This window comes from Helianthus annuus, chromosome 6 (genome assembly GCF_002127325.2).
Source record: "Helianthus annuus cultivar XRQ/B chromosome 6, HanXRQr2.0-SUNRISE, whole genome shotgun sequence".
NCBI lineage: Eukaryota > Viridiplantae > Streptophyta > Magnoliopsida > Asterales > Asteraceae > Helianthus > Helianthus annuus.
This window is the reverse complement of record NC_035438.2, coordinates 96,404,462-96,417,959: the sequence shown is the minus strand read 5'-3', so window position 1 is coordinate 96,417,959 and position 13,498 is coordinate 96,404,462. Positions and strand designations below refer to the sequence as shown.

The window sequence follows — 13,498 nt, the reverse complement described above, 5'->3', positions numbered from 1 at the left end:
CCACTGTGGCACGTGCCCAGTTCTCGTTGGAAACATGACCTTATGGCGATAACCTTGCAGACGGTAGTGGAACCTTCACTGGTACTGATGTTAACTTATGGGTAGCCGAGAAAACTTATTATGATTATACGACAAATACGTGTGCTAGCAGACATGTATGTTGTTGCTCACAAATACAACTTATGAATAAACATTGCATTATGAATTGCATGTATTTCCAGGTGATAAGAAATAAAAATGAGTTTGAAACATTAATTTATAATTTGCAGGTTACAAAACATCATGTTATAATAAATCTTTATGATATACTAAATTTTAAGTAAAACGCTTAATCATATGAGCTTGAACCAACCATCCAACAAGTAACTCTTCGACTTCATCTTTTAACTTTGGCTAACTTGAAAATATACGTTCACATAATTAGCAATTGCTATTGAAATAAACTGAAATGAATTGAAAACGTGTAAAGAGATAAAAATAATATTCAAATTTAACTAAATGTTTAAACAAACAACTACTAATAAATTATATCTGAAAGTCCCCGGGACCCCCTAATCGATTACAAACACCACAAACATTGCAATTGATAGAGACATAAACATAAAGCATACAAGAAAGTAGAGAAAATGGTAAGATGTAAGCTTACTCTTTCATTAATCATCACAGATTATCATAAACCAAAAGAGTACACATCTTTACAAACTGGTTTAGGTTACCAAGACCTAAACCCACACTTTCTCTATATAAAACTCTCTGAATTGAATCTTACTTCAATGAATTTTTTTAATCTAACCTAACATAACAAATGTATAGGCTAGAAATACCTAAACCGTGGCAACTTACACTTTTTACTAAACCCTGACAATTTTATGCCACCTTGTGAGGGTTTGATCTGGCATTTTTCGGGTTTAATCCCTCATAGGTTGTGAGGGTTTTATCCCCCATGGACATGTCAGGGTTAAATCCCTCGCCTTGTGAGGGTTTAATCCACACCTTTTTTGACCAGAATTAATAAAGCCGCAGTTACTTGCAGGTGATTGCACTTACAGACTCCCCCTTAACTTTGCTATTAATTCTGTGAGAGACTGATAATCATCAGTCATCACGTACTACATTTAAAAAATCTCATTTGCATGGTTACATATATAGATCAAAGTACGGAGGAGTATGTCAGGAAGATTGGTGCAATTTTGTTATTCCATTGTAATAGTTGTACCTGTTAAGCTGTTATTGTTGTTTCTTTTTGTAGCGTGGTCTTCTTAGCCCCTTTGACAAGAAGTCCTTTTGAGCTTTTATATAGTGCTTGGTGTTGCCGTTAAGAAAAAATTACTAATAAATAGGAGATGGAAACGGTTTCTAAACTGTTTTTACCCTTGACAACTTTTACCAACCCTCACATAATACAAACTCAAAGTATGGTAAAGCAATCTTCTTATGTTATTCACATTCTCAACCGTAATATATATTTCACATTGACTACCAAATATGTTTCTAACAATACAGGATATCACAATATATTTCTAATACCCACACGCAATCGAAATGGGAGGAGGCCGAATGTTGAGATAGGATCTGAAATCTTCATATAACACACGTGGAAGACCCTTTGTGAATATATCAGCATTCTAAATCATATCAGGGGCATCTAAGATACATGCCTCGATTTATCTCTAAACCAGTAAACCATATGCACTTTGCCCATAAATACCTAGACTAACGAATTCATTAAAAACGAATCATATGCACATGATACTCTTTTTATACGGGCAATCATTCTGCAATCTTTTTTCTCTATATTTTCCTTCACCAAAATGAAATTGAAGTAAAAATCAAATCTTTATCTTTCTCCGGAACCTTCACCAAATAACATTTGCAACCATTGATCCCTGGTTATTGACACAAATTCATTATAATCATTATATGTTTTGCTTTGTCTTCTATATGATCTAGGTTTATGCTAAATATAAGAATGAAATCCTCGTAGGTATTCGATATTACATTGAATACTATTTGTAATCGAAGGTACACAGAAACCCTAAGACTCATTTAAACAGAAGGGCCAGGGTGGCAACATACCCAAGCAAATAATCAAAAACAGAGTAACAATAAAATTTACGCTACCTGTTTTTAGACCTCATATCCAACATCAAATGGAAGTCGAGTGCTAATTTGTTGTTTCTTACCTGTGTTTTAGACCTCATATCCTATGTTGTCAAAAGCACAAAAAGCGCGCGCCTAGGCGCCCTGGGCGCAGCGAGGCGCACCTATAGCGCCTGGTGGTAGCCTAGGCGCAAAAATGGGATTTTTTTTGAAAAACCGGTGCCGAGGCGCAAAAAGCGCGCGCACCTAGGCGCAAAAAACATTGTTAATTAAGGCGCAGGAAAAAGGCAAAACAATACAAATGACCATTAAAAACGAAACCGAGTGCGTGCAAAAACTGCCTCACGCGGGCCCGGGGTTTTCGGAGCTGCATTCGTGCGGGCACGCACGAGTTCAACCAAATTCCAGCTCAGAAACTCATTTTTACACCCCCCCCTGCGCGCGGGTAGGACTTGTGGTAAAACATATCATAAAGCTACAATGGAGTAGTAAAGGCTTTACCTTATAAACAACCACTCACTTTGTTCCCACACCAATGTGGGACAAAGTGTTTACCACCTTTTGAGACTTTTATTCACACACCCTAAACTTACAACATATAAGTCCTAAACTTTTGCTACTAACTATTAGTTACATGATCTTAAATGGCATATATAATAGTTTTTTTTTTTAATTTTATATGTGGAATCTTATTTATTTTCAAAGCATAACATATTTTTTATATTTTTTTTTCTCTATGTGCGCTTTTCTTAAAAAAAGCCCACGTTTTTTTTGCGCCTTGCACCTAGGCTCCGGGCGAGGCCGATGCGCCTCGCCTGCGCCTTGCGTCTTTGACAACATAGCTCATATCCAACATCAAATGAAAGTCGAGAGCTGATTTGTTGTTTCTTCCACAAAAAGAATACCAGCATAGCAATCGCTTTAAAACATAGGCCAAACAATGAAAATCGCCCACAAAACTTAATCAAAATGAACTATCGATACCAAAGAAAAACAACAAATCCTGAATGATTCAGTACAACAATCAAAATCTAAAAACGTACGGTTTAACAATATCAATATAACAGTATGCCACTGACAATTCCATTGACAAATAAGTGATTTGACCAAGGAGTTTTTGTTACCACTGCTGAATTGTTTTTCATGTGCTCTCTAAAGCAATTTATCAAACAGGTTGTGTGCACCATCAATACAAACTTTTTCAACATTAACAAATTACCTCAAATCAAAAACTTGATTCAACAACTCTTAAAATAAAATTAACTATTAAATTAAGTTTATATCATAACACAAATAATTACATCAAGAAACAAACAACAACAAATTAAATATAAACAACTACCTCCAGAACTCTTCAATGGTGGAGAAAGTGTAAAGAAGGCGCATAGAACTACCCCAAGAATGCTCCAGCGGATGCTGCAGCTACACTACCGTTGTACAAGGCCTCAAAGTGACATCTTCGTTACGGGAGGAGGAGAGCACGCCGCATATCTAACAAAAGAACTTTCGATCAGTAACCAACAACACAAAATTCACTTCTAAAACAATAATATAGCGAGATTATCACTAATAAACAGTTCTATAACAAAATGCAAATGGATCTAATAACCTAATCATATGTGATAAATCTCTCCCCAACTCTCTCTCTCTCTCTCTCTCTCTATGTACTCATTTATGTGAGTGTGATAATGGCTTTCAGAAACTTTACATAGCCTCTAAAAGTAACAATATGAACAGCACGGCAGGGGGCTCATGGCCTCTAAATATTCTCACCAGAGTTTAACTGAAAGTCGCATATTCGCCGGTCCAATAAAATTCAACCTATGAGACATCATTGATCGTCGATCTAACCGAAAAGGAGCATGCGGGGGGGGGGGGGGGGGTTACCAGATCTTCCTCGGAACCCTAGCTTTCGCCGTAATCTGTTTCTGTTGATGCCGCTGCCAAGTTTTTCGTCACAGCTACCGTCGGAACCCTGGTTCTCTTGGTCGGAACCCTATATTGAGTCACCAGAGATGTTTCTTGGCCCGAATCAAGTGACTTCATCAGAACCCTAAACGCCGCCGCGTACCTCCACCCTATGCCTCTCAATCTCCCTGTGTCTTTCTCTGTATATGCACTTTCTCTCTCTTAGCCTCTCTATCTCTCTTGGTTCATAGGAGCGCGTCGTTCTTAACTTCGGTGAACGGAGCAAGGAGGAAATATGGTCCAAATAGGAAGAGGGTTTTCTCACAAATCATATATTTAGATGGTAATGAATCATCCACCGCCTAGACATGTGTATAAAGCACAACCACATATTCCAATTTTTTTTTTTTTTTTTTGAAAATCACCCAAAGCTAAGTGTACAATCAACCTAAGCTCAAAATTAATGCTAATTTGTAGGTTTTAATGTATAGGTTTTAATACAGAGAATCTACATACGTTGCATCCATACCTGTTATCCAAACCATACCTTTTATCACCCATATTATAAAAGGAGGAATTTACGAAAATGGCCAAGAATAAAGTTGACTTACCAAAATAGCTAGCTCTATGCGTCGTTGGAATGGGGCATCATCCCTCTTATGTGTCCTTAGTTCTTTAAATGGATGCGTGTATGGATGAAGCAGCAAGTACGAAAATGGGATGCATGGGATGAGTCACGGACGCATGGGATGAGTCACGGACGCATGAGATGCCTCAAACAGACGCATGGGATGATGGGATGAGTCACGGACGCATTGGGATGCCTCAAAGCTTCTAAAAGTAAATTTTATGAGTCACAGACGCATGATGTCACTGAGACACGTGTCACTTATACATTGGCGGACGCATGAATGAGCCCTGCAGACGCATAAGCTCTCTTGTAATCAGCGATGCCCTACTCCATCGACGCATGAGCTGGCCATTTTGGTAAGTCAAACATTTTCTTGGCTATTTTCGTAAATTTCTCTTATAAAAACTACTTATATTTGTTTTGTATATTTTCAAGTGAGCAAAAGTAGCAGTTGCCAAATGGGGAATGAATCTGCCACCAACTTGTGTAATTTTACGAATTGAAGCAAAGGCCATAATGCACTAATGCGCAAAGGGAAAGATTTGTAATTGACTTTGCTTAGATTAGTACGCTTAACTTACTGACCTTTCCACATGTCAATTAAATAGTTATTATAATAGCACATAACATTCTATAAATAGCCTTTTAGCGATGCATCATCAGACACGTACCAATTATTAACCTTCTTCTAGCTAGTTATGGGGTCATCCAAAGTCTCATTTGCACTTATCTGTTTCATCACTCTCGCCAAATTTCACATCACCCATGCACAAAATTCCCAGCAAGATTACTTAGATGCTCACAATGCGGCACGTGCCCAAGTTGGCGTCGGAAACATGGTATGGAACGCCACTGTTGCTGCTTATGCTCAGAACTATGCTAACCAGAGGATAGGGGACTGCAACCTTGTCCACTCTGGTGGACCTTATGGCGAGAACCTTGCCGAGGGTAGTGGAACCTTCACTGGTACTGTAGCTGTTAACTTATGGGTAGCCGAGAAAACTTATTATGATTATACGACAAATACGTGTGCTAGCGGACATGTCTGTGGACACTATACTCAAGTAGTGTGGCGTAATTCGGTTCAACTTGGGTGTGCTAGGGTTCAGTGCACTAATAATGGTTGGTGGTTCGTTATTTGCAGCTGTTATCCTCGAGGAAACTACATTGGCCAGTCTCCTTACTAGTTAATATATGTTGTTGCTAATAAATACAACTTATGAATAAACATTGCATTATGAATTGCATGTATTTTCAAGTGATAAGAAATAAAAACGAGTTTTAAACATTAATTTATAATTTGCAGGTTACAAAACATCACGTTATAAGGGGACCCGGCAGGGCCGGCCCTGAGAATTCGTATACCCTGTTCGAGCTCAAAAAAACCCTTAGGCCTTAACGAAGTTGGGTATTGGGCTCACTAAAGGTCTAAACCTAATGCAATGAGCTAATAACTAATCTAAACCATAAAAATAGTTTTGTAAGTGGGCATATGTTGGTGTTTGTATGAGTATACCCTATTAATTTTTTTTACATATACATATAGGATTTTTTTAAAAATAACGTGCCCTTCGAAATATCGGGCCTTGGCCGGTGGTCCTCCCCGCCCACCCTCGGGGCCGGCCATGGGACCCGGGGTGGAATTTTTTACACCACCGCCACTCAATTTAATAACGCGTCAATTTTAGAAGGCGTGGTATTTTTGACGCGTGATAGGGTCTTGGGTGGTGAGAGAAATTGTTGGTTTTGAGGGAAATTGTTGGGTTTGGTGGTGAGTGATGGACATTTCCACTAAAATCCATCTCTAGTGATGGAATAATGCTTGATGACATGGCGGAACTTGATTGGAAGTTGTGAGTGAGTGATGAGTGATGACCATCCCTACCCCTTAATAAATCTTGTGATATACTAAATTTTAACTAGATTGCTTAATCATATGAGCTTGAACCAACCATCCAACAAGTAACTCTTCGACTTCATCTTTTAACGTTGGCTAACTTGAATATATATGTTCTTATAATTAGCAATTGCTATTGAAATAAACTGAAATGAATTGAAAAGGAGTAAAGAGATAAAAATAATATTCAAATTTAACTAAATATTTAAACAAACAACTACTAATAAATTATATCTGAAAGTCCCCAAAACCCACTGGATCAATAACACCACAAACATTGCACTTGATAGAGACATAAACATAAAGCATACAAGAAAGTAGAGAAGATAGTAAGATGTAACTCTTTCATTAATCATCAGAGATTATCATACTGATTTAGGTTACCAAGATCTAAACCTACACTTTCTCTCTCTAAAACTCTCTGTACTTCAATGAATTTTTTAATCTAACCTAACATAACAAATGTATAGGCTAGAAACACATAAATCCTGACAACTTACACTTTTTACTAGGGTCAAGTTATTCTACAAATGCTTCTAATTGTAAGAAGTATAAGAAGAATTTATAGAGTTACAAGTGTCCAATAACCTAAAACTAAACCCACTAGGGTCAAGTTATTCTACAAATGCTTCTAATTGGTGGTGGTGGATGTTTAAGTTTTTTTTTTTTTTTTTTTTTTTTTTTTTTGTAGTGGGGTTTTTTTGTGTAGTGGGTTTAGTTTTAGGTTATTGGACACTTGTCACTCTATAAATCTTTCTTACACTTCTTACAATTAGGATCCTTTGTATTTGATCCTAATCCATTTTTACTAAACCCTCAATTTCATGCCACCTTGTGAGGGTTTAATCTGGTATTTGTCGGGTTTAATCCCCCATGGACATGTCAGGGTTTAATCCCTCATGCCTTGTGAGGGTTTAATCCACACCTTTGTTGACCAGAATTGATAAAGCCGTAGTTACTTGCAGGTTATTACACTTACAGACTCCCACTTAACTGTTGCTATCAACTCTGTGAGAGACTGATAATCATCAGTCATCACGTACTGCATTTACAAAATCTCATTTGAATGGTTACATACATAGATCAAAGTACGGAGGAGTATGTCAGGAAGATTAGTGCAATTTTGTTATTCCAATGTAATGTAATAGTTGCACCTGTTTTGCTGTTATTGTTGTTTCTTTTTGTAGTGTGGTCTTCTTAGCCCCTTTGATAAGAAGTCCTTTTGAGCTTTTATATAGTGCTTGGTATTGCCGTTAAGAAAAACTACTAATAAATAGGAGAGGAAGTGGCATGTTTCATTTTTGGCGACAAATCTTCTTATGTTATTCACATTCTCAACCGTAATATATATAGTACAAGAGGGCCAAATCTATATTTGGTTAATATTCAACATTGACTACCAAATATGTTTCTAACAATACAAGATATCACAATATATTGCTAATACCCCCCGCAATTGGAATGGGAGGAGGCCAAATGTTGAGATTGGATCTGAAATCTTCATATAACACACGTGGAAGACCCTTTGTGAATATATCAGCATTCTAGAAGCGTGATGGAATATTGAGACCCTGGACTTCTCCCCGAGTGACCTTCACGTGTATGGAATAAATGTCCATCTCGATATGCTTCGTTCTTTGGTGGTGGACCGGGTTTGTTGATAAATAAATCACGATTACATTGTCGCAATTAACAAGCGTTGCTTTCGATGGAGAGCAATGTAGCTAGCCTAGTTGGTTTTGCACCCAAGAAGTTTCAGGCACCACATTTGCAACGCTCCTATATTCCGCTTCCGTACTGGAACATGATAACATAGGCTGTCTGTTGGAAGACCATGAAAAGAAATTGCCTCCCATGTAAACGCGGTAACCTGAGATTGATCATTGTGTATCCGAGCACCCGGCCCAATCAATGTCGATGTATGAAACGAGGGAACGAGTATCCGACCGATATATGGTGAGTCCAAAATTAATAGTCCCTTGAATGTAATGCAAAATGCATCTAAGGGTAGCCACATGGGTGAATCCGGGTGCATGCAGACCTTCTAAACTGCAATAGTCAGGCGTCGTAAATGTGAGATACTTCAGAGCCCCACAAAGTTGTCAATATTCAGTTGTGGTATCAAGAGGAGTTTCATGTGAAGAACTCATTTGGTGATTGCTATCAACCGGGGTGACTGAGGGATTCCAAGTAGCCACACCCGCACGCTCAAGGATCCCAACATCATAGTTTTGTTGGCCTAAACATAAGGACTGATAGGATACAGAGGGACTGCCACATCAAGGAAATAACGGATAAGGCCAAGTTCCTTCATGGCGAACACATTTGCCAAAAGGTTCATGAATGGATGTCATAGTTCATCAAAAGAGGTAACCAATAAAATTACATTGACATAGAGCAAGATATAGGTTGTGTCCTACCCATGGTGAAATACGAATACCGAACATTCACAACAGTTTTGTTTTAACCCTACACAAGAATTGAAAATTGTGCATTTAGAAACGCTATAGGTTGAGCCTTATAGACCGTGCCGTTGAGTTTCTCGTGGAGGAAAGCATTCTTTAAATCCAATTAACAAATAGGCCAACGATTTCAAAGCCACAATGCTAAGAACACTTTAAATGGCGGTTGGCTTTACCACAAGGATAAATGTTTCTCAACAATCAGTATCCGCCTATTGTGAACATCTCCAGTTAATAAATTTTAAAACTTACCCAAATAATAAAAGAAGTCAAGCATTTACAATGAGTTGAAAGTCACCCAAATTGTTACTCAAATATTTTCAACCATCTAAATCGATTTATTCAAACAGTTAATTCTAGTAACTACTTTAATAATTAAAAAAACATAGATAAAAGAAATCTTGGCAGCTGTAGAAAAAATAAATCATGTTAACAAGTTACCCGACCCATCCATTTTACAACCTCTAGTTACAAGCTTAAATATATAAAAAATGAAAAAAAAAAAATAATTTTTTTGACCAGTTACCCAACCCGTCCATTGTACAACTGTAGTTACAAGCTACATACTAGCATGGGCGGCCCTGAGGGTGTGCGGGGAGGACCACCGGCCAGGGTCCGAGATTTCGAAAGGCACGTTTTACCGAAGATGTTCAGAGTGATGCGAGTGGAGCTTTGGCCGGAGTATGGCTTTTCGGGTGTTATGGGTTATCGGATTGAGCATGATTCTCAACGTTTTAAGGGATTAAACTCAAATGGTAGTTAAGATAAAGATGGAGATAAGTGTTATCATATAAAATGGTTGGTTAAAACGAGTGGATTAAAGACCTTTGAAGTTGCCGGAATTCCAACGAAACCGCCGGAGAAGACATCAGAAAGGCGGCTATTTTTTTGTTTCGTGATTCACACAAATGGTCCCTGCAATTATAATTATTTACAAAACAGATTTGGAATTAATTATATGTTTTGTTTAACTTTACAAAAAGTCAAGTTTACTCCTTTAGTTTTTTTTCTTTTTTAACTTATATATTAAAATTTTATAAACTATATAAAACTTCATTTCTTTTATAAAATTTAAATATAAACTTTAAATATTTATAAAAAGGATGTTTTTTAGTAAAATACCAACTTATAAATTTTAATTATTTAGACGTTAACTTAATTTGTTAGAAATTTTGTCAATTATTTAGGCGTTAATGGTTGTAATAAAATTAGTTTACATTATATATTTCATTAAGGCCTAAGGGCACATTTTTTCTACCTCGAACAGGGTACATGAATTCTCAAAGCCGGCCTACATACTAGTGATGACATGTGGAGAAAGGGGACTCCAACTTGGGCTTGATTCTATAAAGGAGTTTTAACTCCTAGGAGGCTGGTTAAGCAGCCTGATACGGGCCAGGCCCATCAGTTACCTGAACCAGTACAGCAGGGAAGGCCCAAACGCGACAGCAAGAAGCCAGCCCGATTAGTTGAATGAGCCCAGTTGATTGCATGTTTAATTATTTCAGTTATTTTTGCACGTTTCTTTTTGGTACTGCATGTTTACATTTTGTCACGATAGAAGTAGTGGTGCATGTTAGGAAGTAATGGCTGGAAATAAGGATCATGGGTGATGAACCCTTGACCCACTGCATATTTAAATTATGTTCTTTGCATTGAATTAATATAGAGAAAATTGCCTCAAATATTGTCCTCTCTTCTTGAATTCTTGGAGCTTGATCCACTCTACGGATTAACTATCACAGCCCTAAGTGATAATTAAATAAAAACTTGCAAGTGCACAAATAAAAATATGTCTAACTCTAATATGAAGAGAGTGCCAATAGACAGTACCGGAAAGCCTTGAATCCATGTTTCGCATACGCGATAACCGGTCTGACTTAGAAGAGGATGACACCATCAACCTTGAGTAGCCCATGATGGCAAAGGCGCGTTAATGACGATAGAAGAACCCGTCACAGGATGCTCAAAAGACAAACTCTCGGCATGAAGTTGATGACCATCATAAACTCTCCCATTCCACTCATAAACACCCTCATATTTCACATCTCCTTTTACAGGAATCCCAAGATATTGACAATGCAACCGAATTTGATGTGTCCTTCCACTTCTAGGATACGCCCTCACCAAAACCGCAACTTTATTTCCCACAAGTTCAACCGATGATTTCTCTTCAACCACAATATCTATTTCGCTCGACTCTTGGTTACATTGGTCACCATTGATTGATAACACTTCAAATAAAGTTTCCATGTCTCTAACGGAAGATCCACCTGGTAACGTCCTGCCCACATCTTTCGCAGCATACACGCGCCAAGCTCCAAACTTTGACCGACCATGACCTGATTTAATAGTCATCTTTTTCCATTTTGGAGCCTGCCCAACACAACTAGCAATGTATGTTTTTCTCACTTTGTGATCTGTGAAAGCCTTAACAAGCTTTGCAGCCACTTTATGTAATTTTGTGACTAATATCACACCACTTGTATCCCGATCAAGTCTATTTGCAAGATGGAACTCCGTCTTCTTGGACTGGGTACCTATAAATAAAGACATGATTACCAAAAATTGTTTTCAATGGTGTACAGTAGCTCAAACTGCAAGTAAAAGGAATGTAAAAAGAATCCCCCCCCCCCCAACTCCCCCCCATGTCTCTTCTTATATGATAAAACAAGGACCCTTAAATAATGATTTTGAAAGCACGGTCCCTAAAAATAGAACTAACACACAATATCCTTGGCATTTTTCACATCCTAGATGCAACCCATTTAGGTTCAATCTTCAAGAACGGAGCATGCATTGAAGCGCATACATTATATGCATAAGAAAACAAAGCATCATCTAGTACCCCCTCTATGGCAAGAACAGTGTCCATTCTTGATCTTAGGAATTAAGAAATTACAAATAAACAAATATACCCAGTAAAGTCCCCATTGTAAGGTGGGGCCCGAGGAGGGTGAGATCACCGAGGGCAAACTAGCAGTAGAAGAGAAAAAAAAGAAAAAGAAAAGGAAAGACAGAAAAGCGTCATGAAACACCTACACGGTAAGTATATGAAGTTGGACAAGCCAGGACAGCTCCATACAACTCCCCTAAAATCTGTATCCTACATTCCTACGTCTCCGTAAAACTAGTATATTTCGGGATTCAAATATACTAGTTTTGAATGTTTATATTGTTCAATGCTAAATGGTTATCAGGCTAATTGAGCCGGGGGATTCTATCATTCAGATATACTAAACCATAACCTGTCATCGGGTATGGCATTGGTATAAAGTGATTAACCTAACAACATGAAACTGAAAAGTAAGATCACTAATTGAGCCTTTTTAACTCTAATCTCAAATCCCAGGATTAAAATCAAGCATCTAAAACAATATCGATTTCGCTAAAAGAGAAAATCAAAAACAATGACATCCATTCATGAACCAAATCCGAAACATATATAATACCATCAGATAACAAAGTAAACAACGTAGGACTACAAGTCCAAATCCGCATGTTTTGATACAGCTAACTATAAGGCTTTACGGTATGGGCATCGTCCTAGGGACGTCCCGGATCGGCGCCGCACCGCCTCCCATCTCGCCCCCCAGCTCCGGCGTCCTCCACGTCTCCACCAGGCCGTTTAGGACGGTCCTCCCCCTCTCTCACACACCTATACATACAACTTATATATATATATATATATATATATATATATATATATATTAGGTTCATCCCCCATTTCCTTACTTTCGTCCCCTTTGCCCATCCTCACATCCATCCTACGTGACGCCTACATGGTGGATCATCCTCCAACCAAATCATAATCAATCTGACCAATTTCAAAACAGTCAAAAGGCAAAATAAATGTTCACCTGATCGACAAACACAATCGTTGACGAGACTCTGAACAGAACTCAAAATGGTCTCACAATAAACCCCCTGGGGTTTGTTCAAAGCAATGAGCCACTCGTCTTCGTGAAGCACATCACTTCTAGACAGAGAAAAGAGGCTCGATTTAGAAGAAGCAGACATGGCTCTGTTCAGCTCTATGTCTTTCGATATGAGCGGCAATGGTGGGGACAGTGGCACCGGATAGTTATCCATAGAATCGCAGTGGTGGTGGGCCGCCATGAATGGAGACCGGAAGACGGTGGTTGATGGTGGGGAGATCGACGGAATTGAGGGCAGGGGGCAGACGGGCATTACGGTCACACGATGGATTACACAATTTTGGTTTGGAAGGTTTATTATTTATTTTATATTATTATATTTTGCTAAATGTCCCTTTTACGTTAACTTAAACTAACTTTTAGGGTGTGGATTTCTTGGTTGGTTAGTTAATTGGTTTGGTTTATTCGGTTAATTGATTGTTTTTAGTTTGAGTCTATTTTATTAATTATTTGGTTTTTTAGTTAGCAAATTTTGTTTAACAATACATAATATTGAGATATAAATACATGAAATAAATGTATAGAGTGGGAGCTGGCTAGAAAACCTAAGTTTAATAGAAGG

General features: G+C 38.0%; 2 protein-coding genes and 1 long non-coding RNA gene across 4 annotated transcripts; 1 reads left to right on the top strand and 2 right to left on the bottom strand.

Annotated features, from left to right (window-relative positions):
* Positions 1–1,416: 1,416 nt before the first annotated feature.
* LOC110891064 lies at positions 1,417–4,350 on the bottom strand. 2 transcript variants are annotated; one of them, XR_002564977.2, is made up of 3 exons: positions 3,874–4,348; positions 3,443–3,591; positions 1,417–1,886 (listed from the first exon to the last, which is right to left on the bottom strand). It is a non-coding gene; the product is annotated as an uncharacterized LOC110891064 (long non-coding RNA). The 2 variants fall into 2 exon arrangements; XR_002564976.2 differs by lacking the exon at positions 1,417–1,886 and having other exon boundaries at positions 3,202–3,591; positions 3,874–4,350.
* A 742-nt stretch (positions 4,351–5,092) lies between these two features.
* On the top strand, positions 5,093–5,931 carry LOC110887316 (pathogenesis-related leaf protein 4). The gene has a single exon (XM_022135024.2). The coding sequence runs from the start codon at positions 5,338–5,340 to the stop codon at positions 5,824–5,826; it is 489 nt and encodes a 162-aa protein (XP_021990716.1). The 5' UTR covers positions 5,093–5,337; the 3' UTR covers positions 5,827–5,931.
* Positions 5,932–10,633: 4,702 nt separating this feature from the next.
* LOC110891063 (RNA pseudouridine synthase 1) lies at positions 10,634–13,221 on the bottom strand. Its single transcript, XM_022138725.1, has 2 exons — positions 12,859–13,221; positions 10,634–11,538 (listed from the first exon to the last, which is right to left on the bottom strand). The coding sequence occupies exons 1-2, from the start codon at positions 13,187–13,189 to the stop codon at positions 10,898–10,900; spliced, it is 972 nt and encodes a 323-aa protein (XP_021994417.1). The 5' UTR covers positions 13,190–13,221; the 3' UTR covers positions 10,634–10,897.
* Between the last annotated feature and the right edge of the window lie 277 nt (positions 13,222–13,498).